General features: G+C 55.7%; 1 protein-coding gene and 2 non-coding genes across 3 annotated transcripts in view; all 3 read right to left on the bottom strand.

The window, feature by feature from the left end:
• Prrc2b (proline rich coiled-coil 2B) overlaps positions 1-17,717 on the bottom strand; it is a 94,151-nt gene that overhangs the window by 285 nt on the left and 76,149 nt on the right. Inside the window, exons 16-31 of the mRNA XM_059260044.1 lie at positions 15,540-17,603; positions 14,254-14,456; positions 13,712-13,857; positions 13,131-13,272; positions 11,524-11,606; positions 10,930-11,121; positions 10,606-10,803; positions 10,208-10,294; positions 9,012-9,116; positions 8,666-8,858; positions 7,847-7,944; positions 6,835-6,962; positions 6,131-6,371; positions 3,774-3,929; positions 3,230-3,321; positions 1,237-1,318 (exon numbers count right to left, since the gene is read on the bottom strand). Of these exons, the coding sequence (XP_059116027.1) occupies positions 1,237-1,318; positions 3,230-3,321; positions 3,774-3,929; positions 6,131-6,371; positions 6,835-6,962; positions 7,847-7,944; positions 8,666-8,858; positions 9,012-9,116; positions 10,208-10,294; positions 10,606-10,803; positions 10,930-11,121; positions 11,524-11,606; positions 13,131-13,272; positions 13,712-13,857; positions 14,254-14,456; positions 15,540-17,603 (4,210 nt within the window). The remainder of the gene's footprint in view (positions 1-1,236; positions 1,319-3,229; positions 3,322-3,773; positions 3,930-6,130; positions 6,372-6,834; positions 6,963-7,846; positions 7,945-8,665; positions 8,859-9,011; positions 9,117-10,207; positions 10,295-10,605; positions 10,804-10,929; positions 11,122-11,523; positions 11,607-13,130; positions 13,273-13,711; positions 13,858-14,253; positions 14,457-15,539; positions 17,604-17,717) is intronic.
• LOC131910148 (small nucleolar RNA SNORD62) lies at positions 4,432-4,516 on the bottom strand. Its single transcript, XR_009379010.1, has one exon. It is a non-coding gene; the product is annotated as a small nucleolar RNA SNORD62 (small nucleolar RNA).
• LOC131910147 (small nucleolar RNA SNORD62) lies at positions 8,186-8,270 on the bottom strand. Its single transcript, XR_009379009.1, has one exon. It is a non-coding gene; the product is annotated as a small nucleolar RNA SNORD62 (small nucleolar RNA).

Raw genomic sequence — 17,717 nt, 5'->3', positions numbered from 1 at the left:
CTAGGTGTGTAGAGACCACTCCCTCCCTGCTCCCGAGTCAGACCAGGGGGAGCCTGGTGTGCAGCCAGGACTGCTCTGATCCCTCCCATGAGCACTAGTGCATGATTCAGAGGCAGGAAGGCTCCCGGGCTCTACAGAGAACTCAGCAGTAGCATGTCTTGGGTGAAGCATTTCAGGTCCCAAGGCTGATGGGAAGGACCTTTCTAAATCAGTGCACCCCGTGCCCCACTGGCAAGCAAACACAGCCCCTTCAGCAGGCCAAGCTACCTCACAGGCCTGGGCACACACCTATCTGTAGAGGGATGGGGCCAACTTGGATCTCTCAGATCTTGGCCCATGATTCAGTCAAGCCCCCATTCCAAGTGGCTCTGAATATTACATTTTCCCAGGACCACACTTGATCTCAAGATATCTAGGCAGGGTTCCACTAGCCTGTAGCTCTGTACAGACCAGTGCAGGTCTGCTCTTCACTCGTTCTAAACTCTGGGATGAAGCTTTGTTGGGTGGTTTTTCATTTTTTTTTTTTTTTTTTGTGTCAATGCCAAGGATGGAATCCAGGGTTTCACACATGCTAGGGAGGTATTCTATCCCTGAGTTACGCCCTCAGCTCTGGGAGAAAGGGTTAGAAACCCATTCCACAGCAGGAGAAGTGATCCCCAAGGAACACTAGGAAAGGGGGTGAAAAGAGAACCATCAGTCTTACACCTCCACCTGCCAGTGACAAATTAAGCCCCAGGCCCAACTGAGGTTCTGAACTCTGGAGTCCCAGCCCAGCTTTATAGGAGGAAGAAAAGGACTACAGGGAAAGACACCGAGAAGTCCTCACTGTAAAGCGGGGAAGCCGCACCCCGGCTGTGATCCCACCCAGGCAGACAGAAGCATGCCACACCACTCACTAGAGCTAGCACGCTCACGCTCCCCAGCCTCTGAGCTAACCCAGGCCTAACCATGTCTCCTAGAGCGCCATGATAGCCCCAAATGGCTGGAGATAGTATGCCTTCTGGTGTCACCTCTTATGGGAACCAGTATCTCCCCTTCTCTGCAGGACAAGGAATGATCCAGACACCCATCAAGAGAAGTGCTTTTGCAGGAGGGACTCGGGTGGCCCCGCTCTAAGCACTAGGGCAGGTTTCCCTTAATAAAAAGCATCCATCAGTTGGACAGTCCCCTCTCCTTTGGCGCTGGGAGACAGGCCTAAGTGTCCAGGGCTGCAGGGTCTGGAAAGCCATCTTCTACCTGTTGAACGTAGTGTCCCTGCACAGAGCCCATGTTAACTGCTGATCCAGAGGGCTTCCCACTGGGGCTAGCAGAGCTAGGCCTGAAAAAACCAAAGGCAGGGTTGAGAATACACATGTGTCGTCACCACAGAGATGGAGGCAAAGCCTAGCAGTAAACAGAGGCAGATGAGCCAGGGAGGGCCCTCTGGCCAGAGGCCCTAGCAGACAGAAAACACAGACCTGAGACAGCTGAGAATGCAGGATGGGGAGGAGGGTGGTCACCAGTGCCCTCGGCACTTCCAGGAGACACACCCGGAGAGGAGCTGCAGCCCTTGCTGTGGACAGACAGACAGTGGCCATCCTCAGGCTGTGGAGCATCTGGACTAGTGTGACGCCATGCCCAGATAAAGGCTTGCAGCCAGCACTAAGGATTTTCTCATCTTCACTCGTGGGGGAAGGGGAGGAATCTACAACTGCTTTTAGTCCCCCCAAAGCCATTAGACGTTTCATGAGGAAAAGGTCCTGTGTCAGAAAGAGTACCAGGCAGAGGTGGTTGAGTCTCTTGGGTGTGGGTCTGTGTGGTGCTGGGTACCACCATCCCCCTAAAAGCCATCTTGGGGACAGTGCACCCCTGGAATTTATGACCAAGGACTCCTTTTTGCAAGCCATGTCTCAGCTGCCCCATTTCCCAACAACCCTGGGAGACAATACTATACAAGTCGTAGCAATCTCTCTAGTCACCACGATGCCTGTGTTTCTACCTCCAGCAACCTCTCCATCTCTGAAGACTATTCCTAGGACCACAGAGATACCTGTTTTCCAGTATGCTCTCTTTTGGCTCTGGGCGTGGAACCAAGGGCCTCAAGAGTTTAAGTACGCATGCGCTCTACACTGACCCACAACACCCAGGTCCTCCTATATATTTGAAAATCCTCTCTAGACTGCATACAAACACTATGTAGGTAGTAGCTACACTGTATTGCTTAGGAATGATGACAAGAAACCATTTTTGGTCCCTTCCCACTCCCAAATATTTTCAATCTGCAGATAGCGGGCTAACAGTTTCTTCCAAGGACGAAGGAAGCTGTTTCCCTCCGTACAGCCTACTCTACCCAGGCTATGCACTCACCCTGGGCAGGCAGAAGTATGGTGTGAGCTCCCTGAAGCTCCCTCCGTCCCTCCCCGCTCCCTCAACATACACACTGCGCTATGCTGCCCTCCACACAGCTCTGCTGGATGGGTCTTCTGCCAGGTAATGATAGCAAAACAATATGCACTCATGCACAAACAAAAAGAAGCCACACACAAGAACATAAAATAAGACAAACTGAGGGGTCTTTATGAGCCCTCTCTCTATGGTAGTGATGCAAGGCAAAGAAAGGATGAAGGAAGTTCCGGTGCAGCCCTGCGGGGTGTCAGGCCCAATGGTCAGTGAAAATGGGACACAGAGATGGAAGGACTCTCCCTGCAGAGTGTATGGCTCAAAGTCCTCTAGAGAGACACTGGGTGTGTCTGTCCCATTCCATGTGTAAACACAAGGCACCAGGCTGCACGTGCTCTCAGGCCCAGGGATAGAGCTATGCCCCTAGCCCAGCATGGGGGACCAGGAGCCCCTGCCATGACCCAATGGATACCTCTGAATCAGGCGAAGGAGAACATGGGTAGTTACTAGAGGTAGAGACCCATACCAAGGAAAACAGTGGGTACCAGTTTGTGGTATGGGAAGAAAGGCCACCCACGCCCAGCATTAAAAAGTTCTCTGATAGGGGTCAGAGGGTGAGTTTGGATACATACAAGAGACCCTGGGGCAAGGCAGACACCCTAGAAAGCTCTTACTCCTCAGAGCATCTTACTCTGTAGATTAGAAACAAGTCTGCTTTCTCCACAGTTAACAGGGATGCCGCAGTGACACTCGGGCACACAGAGGGGTCATGCTACAGTGCTCTTGCACCATTCTCCCTGACACATTGAACACTCAGCAATGAGCCCCAACCCCCCGGGTTCATCTTTACCTGTAGGCCTGCGGGGATGGTGCGGAGCCTCCGGGAGGAACATTCTGTTTACTGTCGGCAAAGTGGAAGCCTTTCAGCTCCATCTGAGCGGACTAGAGTGGCCAAGAAGGAACACGGTCACTCAGCAGCCCAGAGACAGCCAACCCACAACGGCCCCAGCCCCAAACAGGCTCAAGGGAGGGCTGATTCCTAGTGTTTATTTTCTCTCTGTAGACTATCACCCAGATACCAGCCACATCAGAGCTCCAGTGGCCTGTCCTTATTCAAGAGTCTGTGGGTCCTACATCTGAGGTGCTCCAAGTGGCTCTGCCCCATCGGCTGAGGCAATGGTTGCACACCTTCCTTGCTGCCTGGTAGTCTGGCACATGCCAGAACCTGTCTTCCCAACTAGTTTACACATAAGCGAGGAGTCTGTGGCTCTGGGACTCTGTAGACTTTGCTGCGTGAGAAAGCCACATGAGGCTGGGAGCCTGCACTTTCTGTAATACAGCTCTGTGGTAGAAGTCTTGACTAGACACAGCCCCCTCTCTGGAACCACCTTTACCTCTCTGCTGGTGTTCAGGACCGGTGGTTGGGAGCCAGGTGGAGGAATCCTTCGGGGGGCCCCAACAGAGAGACTCTGTCCTGGAGGCAGCTGAATAGACTGTGGTAGAATCAGTGGCTGCTGCCCAGAGCCATACCGAGGCAGCGGCATCGTGAGCTGTTGGGTGACAGGACAGTGAGGGGCAGAAGGCTAAAGCATGCACCTGAGAGTGTACACAGCACTTCTGAGTGGTCTTGGACTTGAGCAGTGAGAATGGCGGAACAATGTGTGAGACACGCTGCCCACAGCTGCACGGCACCGCATGCAGGACTATGTGTGAGACACGCTGCCCACAGCTGCACGGCACCGCATGCAGGACAATGTGTGAGACACGCTGCCCACAGCTGCACGGCACCGCATGCAGGACAATGTGTGAGACACGCTGCCCACAGCTGCACGGCACTGCATGCAGGCTCGGAGGGGAAGAAGACTGCAGAGAGCTCCCCCAGTGAAAGCCGCACGGAAAGTCTCTCCTTACGTTCCTTTGTGCGTACTTTTTTGTATCAATAGTGGCAGAAAACAGGACCAAATTAGGCCTCAGAGACCCTTGTGGACGGATCCCAAATCCAGAACCAGATGAGGAGAGGGGTAAGCACTGGGGCAGGCTGGGCCACTTGGGTCTCTCAGTCTCTGTCCTCTTCATCTCCCTGCTTTGAGTCCACAGTGGAGGGTCAGAAGGATCTATTGGAACTGCATCACTGAGACTTGTGGTGGCACCAGGGCCTCAGAGCAGAGAGCAGCATGGACAGATGAAGTCGTGGAAGAGTGATACCTGGGCCAGGTACAGCTGTGCTCACAGCTCAGGCTATCAGGACCAAGGGCAAAAGGGGCAAAGAGCAAGTCTCTGCAGAGCCAGCATGGCACAGTGTAGTGAGCGTGCGCGCGTGCGCGCGCGCGCACATGTGAACAAACACTGAATCTCTCCTAACGGCAGAGGCAACAGGAGCAGCTGAAGGACCAGGAGTGGGAGGGGCAGGAGAAGCAGGATGGAGGATAATGTTGATTGGATGAGCAGGACCGGAGGGAGACTGTGCCTTGGACCCAGCATGCTGGATTGGCCAGTAGATACAAGCGGCAGAGCTAGGAGTCAGCAGAGGACGCAGGGTTGTAGAAATGAATCTGGGGCCGGGCGGTGGTGGCACACGCCTTTGATCCTAGCACTCGGGAGGCAGAACAAGGCGGATCTCTGTAAGTTCGAGGCCAGCCTGGACTACAGAGAGAGATCTAGGACAGGCACCAAACTACACAGAGAAACCCGGTCTCGGGGGGAAGAAAAAAAGAAAAGAAAAAGAAATGAATCTGGAATGAGCAGTGCTTGGATGGTGACCGGAAAGGAGAACAAGACAGGACTGAAGGGAGCATCCACAATCAAGGGTGGGGGGAGGTGGAGGTGTGAAGGAGGGAAGAGGGTTTGAGGAGAAAGGTGAGCCAGGATAATGTCTTGAAGAAGATGGCTTCAAGAGTCAGGGACGACCGGGTGACGCTGCGATGGGGTGGCTGTGGTACAGTCCAAAGAGGACCCCCTCAATTAAGACAGCAGCACTGAGCCTACCTCTACACTGACAGGAAAGAGAAGGGTACTAGCCAGGGTGGCCTGCAGGATGAGAGGGTCTTCCTAGGGACAGGATGCTGCTGGGGTCCAGAAGCACACAGGCAGGGAGGTGTGGCCATGGGCCCTGTGGACCACAGGAAGCAAGGCGATGGGGGAGGGAGCGGCATGGGAGAAGCAGCAGGAAGTGGCTGTTAGGATGTAGGGTTGGTGGGAGACAGAAGGAGTGGAGGCTCTGAGGGTCTCCTCCCTGGGGAGAGGAGAGCTTCTTCCAGGAGGAGTGCGGGGTTCAAGTCCTTGGACTCGGACCCCTGGGAGCTATTAGTTAGGAAGCTTTGCAGCGCTAGTTACCAACTGTGTGTGACTCCTACACTATGGGCATGGTCAAGAGCATCGAGATGGAGTAAGAGGGTAAGCCAGGGGCCCAAAAGAAGGGCCACTCAGCTGCCATGCAGGACCCGAGGTTGAGGAAGGAAGGGTCAGTAACAGATTTGGCAGTGGGAAGCTCCAGCATGTGGAGAGGGCAGGTCCATTCAGGATTAAGTGGGGGGAACAAAGACACCTGCCCATCTCCACCCCCACAGCCTCCACTTGGGGGCTGCAAACATCTCTAGAGCAGAGCTCTGGAGGAGAGCCAAGCCAGAACACGGTGATGTGGGGACCACTCCAGGAGTCTCTGCAGCTGAGACATCCATGCAAACATCAGCACACACACACAAGGAGGCAGCTAAGGAAGGAGGAGGCTGGTGAGAAACCAAACCACACTGACCTGTGGAAGCTGGGAATCCAGCATCTGGGAGGTACCCAACCCGGCAGCCTGGCCGAGCTGGCCCTCGTAGACCAGGGCCTGGTTTCCACTCATGGGCTGGTAGGGTGAGCCGGACTGTGGCTTCACCATCTCCAAGGGCTGTATGCCAGGAAACGCAGAGTATGGGGGTTTCAAGGCGGTACCCCCAGAGAGGATCATAGTGCTGGGTGGTGACAGGCTGGGGTGCATGTACACCTGAGACCTGCAAAAGCCAGAGGGAGGTCAGGACCAGGTGAGCAAGTACACGACTGTCTTCAACACTGGTGAGCACAGGGACCGAGGACTCGCTAGCAGATCCCTGCTTCTCCAGAGACTGACGCAGAGGGTCGGAATGAGCCTGACACTGCCGACCTGAGGACTAGGGACACACCCACGTGTGGCAGGCCAGGCTGAAGCCATCATGCATACTGAAAGAGTCTGGTCTACGAGGGCCAGCTCGGCCAGGCTGCCGGGTTGGGTACCTCCCAGATGCTGGATGCCCAAGGCTGAAGCCATCATGAATACTGAAAGAGACAGCTGGGGAGACGGTGTTTGGGGTGGTGTTGGCACTGGGTAAAGGGAAGGGCACTGGCTGGAAAGGAGTGGAGACCATCTGATGCCTGGTCCCTGGCCCCAGAGCAGAGGAGCACACACAACCTCAGCAGTGCAGCATGGACGTCTCTCACCTGAAAGGCTGCAGGGAGCTGAAGATCTCCTGGGACTGGGAGACGGGGAGCCCACCCCTCAGCCCAAGCTGCGCCTGGGCCTGCAGAGATGTGTGGAGGGAGATCGGGATCTGCTGGGCAGTGGCAGGCTGCAAACAAGAGCCAGGTGATAACTGCATTGACCCCAACATGCCTCCCCACCTCCACCGGGTCCTGGTCGGGTCAGCAAGGGCTCATCCCAACCCATCTGATCTAGCTTCCCACAGCAAAAGATCAGTAGCAAGACCAAGGCATGGTGTAGCCCTAACACTAGAATGGTACATGGCAGAAATGAGCCCAGTCATCCACATGAATGGAGGTGAATTTCGGGTATCTTTTTTAGGATACGTGCAAGCTGAGTGTGGTGTGTAATACCTGTAATATCAGTCGTTGGGTGGCTCTAAGTCCCAGGTCGGACAGGACTAAACAGTGAGTTATAGGCCAGCCTGGACTACAGAGTAAGACTCAAAAATCATAAGGCCTAGGAAGATGGCTCAGTGGTTTATTAAAAGCAATTGTTCTTGCTGAGGACCTGGGTTCAGTTCTCAGCATCCACATGGTTGCTAACAACTGTCTGTAAGTCCAGTTCCAGAGGATCTGGTACTGCCTTCTGGCCTCTGTGTCTGCAGCACAGATGGAATGCCAATCTTGTGCAAAGCCGACACCCTGCCTGTTTCTAAAACTTTCTCTTTTAATGCATCTGTGCCCAGAGACTCAGGCCCTTCGGGACCCCTATTACCAGTGTACCCCTACTGTAGCTGATCCCCAGCTAAGAGAAGCAAGGACTCTGAGAAGGAAGTAACAGAATCTGATGTGTCTACCCTGTGCCTCTTTATCTATCATAGACTCTTTCTACAAATGCTCTCTGGGTGCCATGGTCTGCCAGTAGAGGGGATCACATGGGGCAGGGGACAAGATCACCAGCAAAGAAATGCAGAGATTGACCAGAGCCATGCTGCCTCTGACCTCTGGCCACCTGGCTTCCTACGCTCACCTGCTGGTAACTCTGCTGCTGAGGTATCGTTTGAGGAACCAGTCGGGGCTGACTTGCAAACACGTGGCCATCCAGGTACAGAGGTGGGAGGTGGCTGCCTGGAAACAGAACACAGACAAAGCAGGAAAGGATCAAGTCTCCCCATTGCACACGGCCACGTTCCCCAGGGGACTCAATGGGGCTGAGGACACATGTGAGCAGAGGTTGCGTGATTCTCTGCTGTAACATATACCTCAGGAAACCCAGGCCAGTACAGGAACAGAGCACCTGACCTCTTAACCACTCACCGGCCGTGCTGGGCCTTTGGGGGCTATTTACTATGGAAGAGAGCTGCTTGGGTCTCTCAGTCTCTGTCCTCTTCATCTCCCTGCTTTGAGTCCACAGTGGAGGGTCAGAAGGATCTATTGGAACTGCATCACTGAGACCTTGGCAGCTGGGCCTCAAAATCTCCAGTCACAAGCATAATGACAGTGAGAATCAAAACATCTACCAGCAATGGAGGGCGCCACCCTGTGGCACAGCAGCAGCAGCCTGCTTATAGGTGAGTGGCTCACCAGGGAGTTGGCACTGACTAGAGCCTGACTTAAAGCCGGAGGTGTGCTCACTCCTCTCTGGCAATTCCGAGTGCCTCCCTATGGCACAGCAATCCTGCTTCTCACATCAGAGCAGGGATTACATTGCACATAGCATGTGGGAAGCTGTAACTACCTGACTTAGAAACCGGTGTCGCTCTGTAAGTGAAAGCACAGAGCAGTTAATCCAGCTTCTCTCAATAGCGAATGGAGAAGGCTCCTGAGCCTGGCTCAGGGGATGTGATACCTGGAATCGAAGCAGAAGGCGCTACAGAAGCCACAGGCATGGGTGGCATGGACACTCCACCAAAGGAGCTGTAGTTGACTCCGTTGGAGGCGCCCACAGAGGATGGAGGCTGGATGCCCGAGCCTGTACCTCCGGGGGAACTCTGCTCCGGCAAACTGGGGGAGTTTTCCCAAGCCTTGCGTGCAGACTCCATCTTTGGAAGCAAGAGGAGGGAGGGATGCAAATTACTACTGGGGGACAAGGGAAGAGCAGTAACCTAACCAGGAGTGCAGGAGGGCTCCCTCTGCACCCCATCACAAGCTGGGGCACTGGTGAGGACCCTAGCCCAGCTCAGGCCTGGCTTTACCTTCAGTGTGAGGTCTGCAGTGGGGAAGGACATGGGAGACAGGCCGATGGCTCTCTGGATGTGGTGATCCCGTCGAAGGATGGGGATACTCTGCGCCAGTCCTGCCTGGAGAGGAGAGAAAGAAAGTCACAGGGCACAGATACCCCCAATGCCAGACTCATCTACAGCAGGCTGCCTGGATCAGTTAGCATGACAGAAGTCACCTCCACAGTCATGTCCCAGCAACACAAAAGGACGAGCTGCCAACAGACAAGCACCTGGTTTGGCAGAAGCCTAAGGCCTGGCTTGGGAGATGGCCAGGGCCAGGGAGTAAAAGTGGCGGCTGTCACTCAGCTCTCCGGGCCCTCCTAACGCAGGTGGGAAATGCAGCCCACTCACAACTCACTCAGGATTCCCAAAGTGAGGAGACCTGGCTAACACGGCCTCTTAAACACACTGAACCCCAGTGGTGTTCATTCACTGCCTGGCAATGTTCGGAAACACCACAGCTCCTCCCGCGGCTCCTCCCACAGCTCCTCCCCCAGCTCCTCCCACAGCAGCCTTCTTGGGAATGCTGCCTGGATGCCCTCCCTCATCGGGCAGATGGACAGAAGACAGGTCATGAAGGCAGCAGTTTCTCCAAGCAGCTCACAATGCTGAATCTCCCTCTCCTGAGTTCACAGAACCCAGTCTGCCGCGTGGCAGTCACACACTGTGGTCCCTGCCAGTGAGGGAGAGCAGCCTCCAGGAGGTTTGCCTGCTTAACCAGTTACCCATTAGCCATGAAAGAATAGTGGGGGGGATGGGGTGGGGGAAGTGGGGTGTGTGTGGGATGGGTGTGTGTGGGATGGGGTGTGTGTGGGATGGGGTGTGTGTGGGATGGGGGGATGGGGTGTGTGTGGGATGGGGTGTGTGTGGGATGAGTGTGTGTGGGATGGGTGTGTGTGGGATGGGGTGTCAGGAGATGGAGGGATGGGGTGTGTGGCTCAGTGTTGAGAGTGCTCGCCCTGGGCTCTCTCCTCAGGCCGAGCAGTCTGCACCACAGCTGGCACAACATGGAGACTGGAGCTAAAGCAAGCCAAAAAGCCCAGACCTTAAGAGGACTGATACCATCTGCAGCCAAAGGTCCCCAAACCTAGGTATGGCTAGAACAGTCCCGGCACAGAGCTGCCGGCAAGCGTGCAGAGGCAGAGCTGGAGGAGGACATGCGGACTTACATTACTAGCCAAGACATCCTGAAGCTTGGCAACTGGATTTCCTACAGGACCAGAAGCAGAACCGGGAGGCAGGCTGAAATCAGAGTCCTGGAAGAGAAGGGGACAGTGTCTGAGCCCCACCCCGCTCACCTGTCACTGGGCCCACACCAATAACACTGTCCACTATGCAACACCACACACAAGAAAGGAAGCTACCTGACTTGCCTCTCTCTACCCTGGCTCGCCTGAGCCCAGCTGGTGCCAGAAAGGTCATCTACACAGCAATCCAGTAACATCTGCCTACCCCTGACGCTGTTCTAACACTCTTCCCAAAATAATGCTCAGCTCCTATCTCCCTTTCTTCTCCAGGAGACAATCCGAAGTACAATAACAAAGAAAAGAGTAAAAGTGAAGCTCACTTTTGGATTGACTCCAAACTCAATGGGGGGTACAGGCAGCACAGGGTCCACGTGAACCTCCACCCCATTAACGGGCGGGACAACGGCCCCTTGCAGCCGCTCCGCCCCCTCCGAGCCCTTTCTGTTTTTCAGGGAGCGCTCATTGCCGATGGGTCCTGGTCTGTGCTCCTTGCTCTGTCCAGATCCTTGATCTGAGTCCTGGGTGGGAAAGCAGAGAGGCTGGACACAGCTGCTTCCAGGTGCCCTCGGCATCAAGGAAGACGAGACAAAGAAGGGCCCCTTCCGCCCAGGCCCTGGCCACCATGTAGAGGACTTCCAGGTTACCTTGTGCTCAGACTGCTTCTGAACTTGGTCCTTGTGGCTGTCGGTCTTGGATTCCGCCAGGCCAGGCCCGCTCATCTCCTCTGGCTTGAGAGTACCATATGGGGAACTGCGCTGTGAGGAGGTCGCGGATGACTCCCGAGATTCAGCACTCAAGTCAACACCACTATCTCCCTGGCTGCTCTTAAAACCCTGCTGTGCAGAGCACAAAATGGGTTAGAGCCCCGTCCCCAAACTGCAAAGCACAGCATCCAGGAGGCAAGCCTGCGTGGCAGTGGCATTCCTCCCCAGCCACCAGCCTCCACTCCTAACTCCAGTCCTGACCTGGTGACAGTGGCCCATGGCACACGCCCAGCTTAAGGAATGCACCGGTTCCACTCAGGCTCATGAGCACCTTGGCATACAAGTGCCAGCCAAGACCAGCTCAGAGGGGCTTCTCAATCGGCTCTCTATTCCAGGTCTCCCTTGTCTCTCTGCTCATGCAGGCACCACACAAACACCAGAGGCCAAGGCTAGAGGGAGCCAGGCACCTTGGACTGACCCGGTTGCCAGTGAAGGCACTGCAGCACCAGGGCATGTGGGTGTGGTGGCACTCACCTCTGTGGTGCCAGGCTCAGTGCTGCTGAAGGCGGTGACGGCTTTCCTCCAGGAATCGCTGGCTGCGCCCTGCACAGGGAGGGCTGCTGAGGGAAAGAGCCAGAGTCAGGACATCAGCGAGACAGGCAGTCTGGAGGACGTGAGCTGCGCTGTGCACACCAGCTGAAAAGACAGCCTAGGGCACCGCCGCCCAGGGCCTCTGCACGCCTCACCACAGACAGGTCTCTGCGACTGCCCGACACAGGCTGTGTGAGCACCCCTCAACAACCAGCCTCTTCAGATGTAAACAAAACCCCAAACTTGCTCGGAAACTAATTGACTTTATACTGTTCGTTTTTGTTTTGTTTTGTTTTGAGATGGGGGCATGGAGAAGGGGAGTTATTTTTCAGACAAGGTCTTATGTAGCTCTGGCTGGAACTCACACAGACCTGCCTGTCTCTGCCTCCTGAGTGCTGAGGTTAAAGGTGTGCACCACCACACCCAGCTACACTCATCACTGGCTTTGTATCACTTCAACTCTCCGTCGGTCCTATGCGGACACTATCCTGTAGTGAAGCCTCAAGCGGGCAGCTTCTGTAAGTCTTTGAAAGGTCCAGGAAGACACAGCCCAATTCAGTAAGCCCACAGACCTTTCCCTGAATCCAACCAAAGCCATAGAGCCTGAGCCCAGAAAATCGATATGCATACGATGCACTCTGAAGCCACACATGGGGGCCTGGTCTAACAACTGACATGCACAATCCTTGACTTCTCAGCAGACGAATGCTCTTCAGTCTGGTGCACGGCGCCAAGCAGGTGCCTGTCACTGAGCCAACCTCCACCTGCCGCGCTTCCTCACCACATGTGACCAGGGCACAACATCACTCAGTGTTGCTCTGCAGCACACTATAACCAGGGTTTTCAGAAGGAACACAAGGATGAGTGAAACTATGACAAAGCAGACTTGTGGGAACTCAAGTCACCACTGTGGCATTTGTCCTAGCCTGGGGTCAGCCACCGTTCTAGAGTGGGCTCTCCTAGCTCCTCTGCAAGCCACAGAGAACCTTCCAGTCAGCTGTACAATCTTCCAGCTCACTGTTGCGCGGGCCCCACGCAAAGGAGCCTTCAAGAACAACCTGATCAACTGGAATGGCTTTCTGTTTTAAAGTACAAGTTCCAAAGCACAGCTGTGCGTGGGACATTAAAAACAAACAAAACAGCTTTATGGAAATAAAATTTTCAAGAAGGAAGGTACACTGACTTTAGTCTGAACTTTGCCCTTCCGAGGCAAACCTGAGGGAGGATTCACAGGATTTCCTTCCTGTAGGGGAAGGGCATTCGCTAACCCAGTCCTGGCCCTCTGTCATTCATTCTTCTACTAGGAGAGGAAATATGATGCCTCCTCCTCCAAGGTGCCAGCTTTGACACCAGCTCCTCCGGTCTACTGCACTGGAGTCAGGGATGTGTCACCCGCCAGTGACTGCGGCGGCAGCAGCAGTTCAGATGCCACTCAACAACACTGGCTCTGCTGTGGCCCAGGAAATGGGTCACGATGCACTCACACTCCAGGCTCCAAGGTGACTCTCGGAGAAGAGCCCTGCCTTTTCTGAGCCGGGCACCCACCTCACCTGGGCTGCCGCTCTCCCAGATCTCAGTGCCCAGGCTGCTGCCAGGCACAGCCACGTCGCCTTGCTCCAGACACAGGCTGCTCTGCTTCTTGGCAAACCGAGGGGGGATACGTGCTGAAAGGCCCCGACCTTTGACAGGCACCTACAGGAGAAGAGGCTAATGCAGTCCAGCCTAAGACACGACAGACGACAAATTCTCCTGGGAAAAGCGAACTAGCTTGAGATGCCCGACACCCGTCTTCAAAACCCCAGTCTGACTCGGTGCACTGCCGGGGTAGCCAGACTGGCCCCAGGAGCAGGCTGATAGACGTGTGAGTCTCAAGCACTTTGTCACAGGGTTCCAGCCCCCTGAGATTTGCAGGACAGGGGTCACCCAGCTAGGCTGGGGTTTCATTCAGGAAAGAGAAAGACATAGGGGTGCTGTGAGACAGATCTCAGACCTGGCGGGTCACATTTTGGTTGTTAGACTCCTTCTTCTCCTGTCTGTTTCAGGGCAATAGTGACAGGTAGTGGGAGACAATGCATCCTGACAGACATCCTGCCTTCCTCTCTTCCACCCAGGGCTGCCCTCTGGCCCTCACCTGAGCAGCCTGCTCCTTCTTTCTTCTCTCCTCTTCCAGCAGGCGGCGCTGCTTCTTGGTCAAGACTTCGATGAAGCCTTCCCCCACCATGGAGCCCACTTCACTCTCCTCCCCAGGGCTGGACGCGCAGTTGTCAATGATGGCATCTGAACCAGAAGTCAGGAGAAAGAACAAGGCACATGCCTGGCTCAGAAGTCCACTTTCCCAGTGCCTAAGGAAACCTGGACAAGGTGCCCCACCCTTCTCATGCCCATGTGATCGGGGACATTGCAAACACAACCCGGAGGAGCTCAGGCATCACGGTGGAGAAAACGGCCTTTAAAGATGCAGATTCATAAACCCAGTTCTGTTTCTTGCTAGCCATGTGGCTTTGGACATACCACAGAGCACCCTGGAACCTTGGGCATCCCCTTAAAATCTGGGAAGTTATACAGATGTCACGGGGGCTTAGGAAGGCCGGAGGCATCCTAAGCCAGGAGTCGGGGCTGCTTTGCACCACACACCTCACTCCAACCAAGTCCCAGAGACCAGGCCCAACTCACTTCCATAGCCCAGATCGAACTGCTTGCGGGCCTCTTCCTGCTGCTCACCAGCCCTCTGGGCAGCCAGGGCGGCCTCCTTCTCTGCTTTCTTGCTGGTGGCTTCAGGACTGTCGGAGCTGGTATGAGTGGTCCGCTCCAAGGCATAGGATGAGTGGCTTCCACTACTGCAACCAAAGCCTCCAGGCAAGGCCTCATCTGGAGACCTGCAAAGGAAGGGGAGTTCATGATTTCACCATCTCGCAAAGGCTAGGAGAGAGGGATGAGGAAAAACTTGGAATGCACAAGGCCCACACACAGACATGGCAGCTGTCTAGCTCCAGAACCTTTTGCGGAGCCATCAAGGGTCAGGAAGGCCTGCGGACAGTACATGCTATGTGCTGGTTCAGTTCTGTGGGGCAGGGCTCTACCTGAGCAGGGGAAGGCTGCTGTAAACACCTCCTTCCCAGCATTCCATTCCCTCGCACTGCATGCTGCCTTCAGTGAGAAGAGGCTGGGCGAATGTGCCCAGGACAGGGCTGCCAGCCTTTCTGAACAGAGAAACAGCAGCACAGGCTTCCTTGGCTGCAGGGCTTTTGAGCACATTCGTGATGCCTTTTAGGGGCTGGAGTATGGTCACACAAACACTTGAAAGAAGAGACACTTTCCTCAACTTCTTCAGGGTATGTACACCAGAGTTGCGAACCCTGAATTACAAGGACAGGAGGGGTGACCTCTGCATCCCCCGAAACCTCAATCTGAGGCACTGACTGGGCAGCAAGCCCGGGGCAATGGGTCAATACCCAACAGATTACCTATCCTAAAGCTTCCAGTTCTAGAGAACCAGGCTCATGGGCTGCAAGCGGCCTGCTCCCCTGTTCCTGGTGGCTCCAGCCCTGCCCAGGCGGCAACAGAAAAGCAGGACCACCAAGGGCCAGAGCTATCTCCACATGACCAAAAGGCGAGGGATGTCTCCCGGCCAGCGCTCACCAGGCACCACACACAGGCAACAGCCATCACTGCAGGGCTGAGAATACATTCGGAGGTTGGACTCTAGGGACACGGGCTAGAACAGCAGTCACAAGGAGGCCTCTGGGGAACAGGCTATGGGCACTCTGGGTGTAGTTGATCAAGCCACAACATCAACAATGACACACCATGGAGAAGCGACAAGCAATGCAGGAGCAGGTGATGGAGACGCTCACACACAGCGGCCAGGGCCGCCTGGCTTGGCAGGGCGTGCATGCATGGACTTGGTGCTGTTGCGAACAGGACAACGACAAGGACCCGAGATGGTGCTGGCGCGTTACCTTTTGACTTTCAGAGAAGTCCCGCTCTGCTGGCTCTCGCAGTGGGGGGAAGCCTCACCCCCACCTGGCCTAACAGGCTTCTCCCCAAACCCTCCCGGCTCCAGCTTGCGGCTCTGTCTGTCAGCCAGGGGCCTCTGGCTGGAGAAGCTCCGCTTGGCCAGCTCCTTCTTCTCACCCAGACTGGCCCCTGACAGGCCACCATCCCCTTGTGCTTCAGGCTCAGCTGCAAGGCCTTCTCGCCGCTCCCTACGCTCGCTGAAGTCGCTGCTCTCAGAGGCAGTCTCCCACTCTTCGTTGGCATGATCAGAAGAATTCTGGTAGGAGAGCTCTGGGGACCTGTGACCTCCAGGACCACTCTTGTCCCCAGGACTGAGTTTGGACCGGCCTGGCCATTGACTTGCCAGCAGGTGGGACTCCTCCTCGGGTCCCCACAAGCCCAGGGACTCCCGCTCTTGACGGAGGCGCCGGAAGCGAGGGGGCTTGTCTTGGCGTGGGGGCCGCCTCCGACGGAAGGGCCTGTTCTCTGCATTTTCAGAATCTGCCCCGTGGTCATCTTGGAAAAAGGACCTCTTGTCCTCCATGCGGCTGTCCTCGAAGACCCTGCTGCCAAATGTGTCAGAGTGTCGGTAGGAGTCTGGGATGTAGTCTCTGTCAGTGGTTCGCCGTGGGCCACATGGGTCCGAGGGGCCATATTCCTGCCAGGAGCCGCCTGGGCTCCGGCTCTGCCAGTGGGGAGGCTCTTTGGTGACAAAGGTTCTTCGGCCATAGCTGCAATTGCTCAGGCGAGGTGGGAGGGCTCTCCCACAGGCCCGGGGTCCCCGGCTGCGGGCATCTAGGCCACCCTGGTCCTCTGTGTAAGTCCTGTTGGAGCGCCAAGAGTCCTTCTTCAGGGCGCCCTCGTCCCTTTCCAGGAGCATGCCCTCGTGGCCAGGCTCGGAGCCCCGTTGACGCCGCCTCTTGGGCAGCTCTTCATACTCAGAGCCCTCGCTGTGGGTCTCACTGGCGATGCGGCGCCTGGGCTTGGCTCTAGGGCAGTCTTCTGGCAGGGGGAAGTCACGAAGGCCCCTGCCTCGGCTACTGCGCTGGCCACCACTGTACATGCTGCGAGCCCCGAGGACACCCGTGCCACACAGACCACTTGTGTTGCTGCCCGCAGGCCGGCTGCCTCGGAAGGTGAACTCTCTGAAGCCGCGGCCACGGCTGCGGGTCTGGCCCCGGCCCCCAAAGGCCTGCTCCTCATCAATGAAGATCCAGTTGTTTCTCTTGGTTGGGGGAATGTCACTGGCATCCCTCGAGGGCCTGCTCTCCCAGGTCTTATCAGCCTTAGCGTCTTCATCCAGCTTGCTGGCCTCATGGCCAAACCCAGGCCGGGCAGCAGCCTTGTCCTCCAGGGCAGAAGAGGAGGCATTGGCCAGAGCAGGGTTGTTCTCTTCATCCTCATCTTCTTCTGTCCTGCACATGGGCTCTTTGTCTATGGCCGGCTGAGAGCTCTCCTCTCCCAGGCCCTGCCTGACCCTCTCCAGCGCCTTCTCCTTCTCTTCCACCTTCAGGGCCTTGAGGACAGGTTTCTTGATGGGTCCCGACCTCCGGGTCCTGCCCGGCTGCTCCTGGTGCTGACTCCGGGGCTCAGGTGTCCACTCGGGCTCCGGGTTTGGTTGTTTCTTGGGGCTCCCTTCCTTCTCCCAGGAGGAACCGTGGAAGGATGGCTCCTCCTGGGGTGCCTCCCGCTCGACACTGTTAGCTGTGTCGGCAGCCTTGGGCTGGTGGCCAACATCCCAACTGCCATACTCTGGCTTTTTCTCGGCTGGGACAAAGTCGGGCTCCAATGGGGAACACCTGAGGTTTGGGGTACGCCCCCCAGGAGCACCCACCTCCTGAACATTTTCCTGGGGTGGAAATAAAAGCTCCTGGCCTATTCTCTGAGCAGAGACACAGCTGTGAAAGTCTGCTTGGGCCTTCTTGTCAAAAGCACTCAAGTACTCCTCCCCTCTCTCCTCAAAGAGATCGCGCTGGGCACTTAAGCCCCCTGACCTTCCGGGGGAGGCAGAGTAAGACCTTTCATTCCTGAAAAGGAACCAGAAAAATCAGTCAATGTGATTGGAGCTTGGTTCCTGGTTTCCATGCTGAACAGGGCTTAGTTTTGGTTTGGTTTGTTTTAAAGAAAAAAAAAAAAAGTTT

Source organism: Peromyscus eremicus, chromosome 4, assembly GCF_949786415.1.
Source record: "Peromyscus eremicus chromosome 4, PerEre_H2_v1, whole genome shotgun sequence".
Lineage (NCBI taxonomy): Eukaryota > Metazoa > Chordata > Mammalia > Rodentia > Cricetidae > Peromyscus > Peromyscus eremicus.
This window is presented reverse-complemented; position numbering and strand designations above follow the sequence as displayed.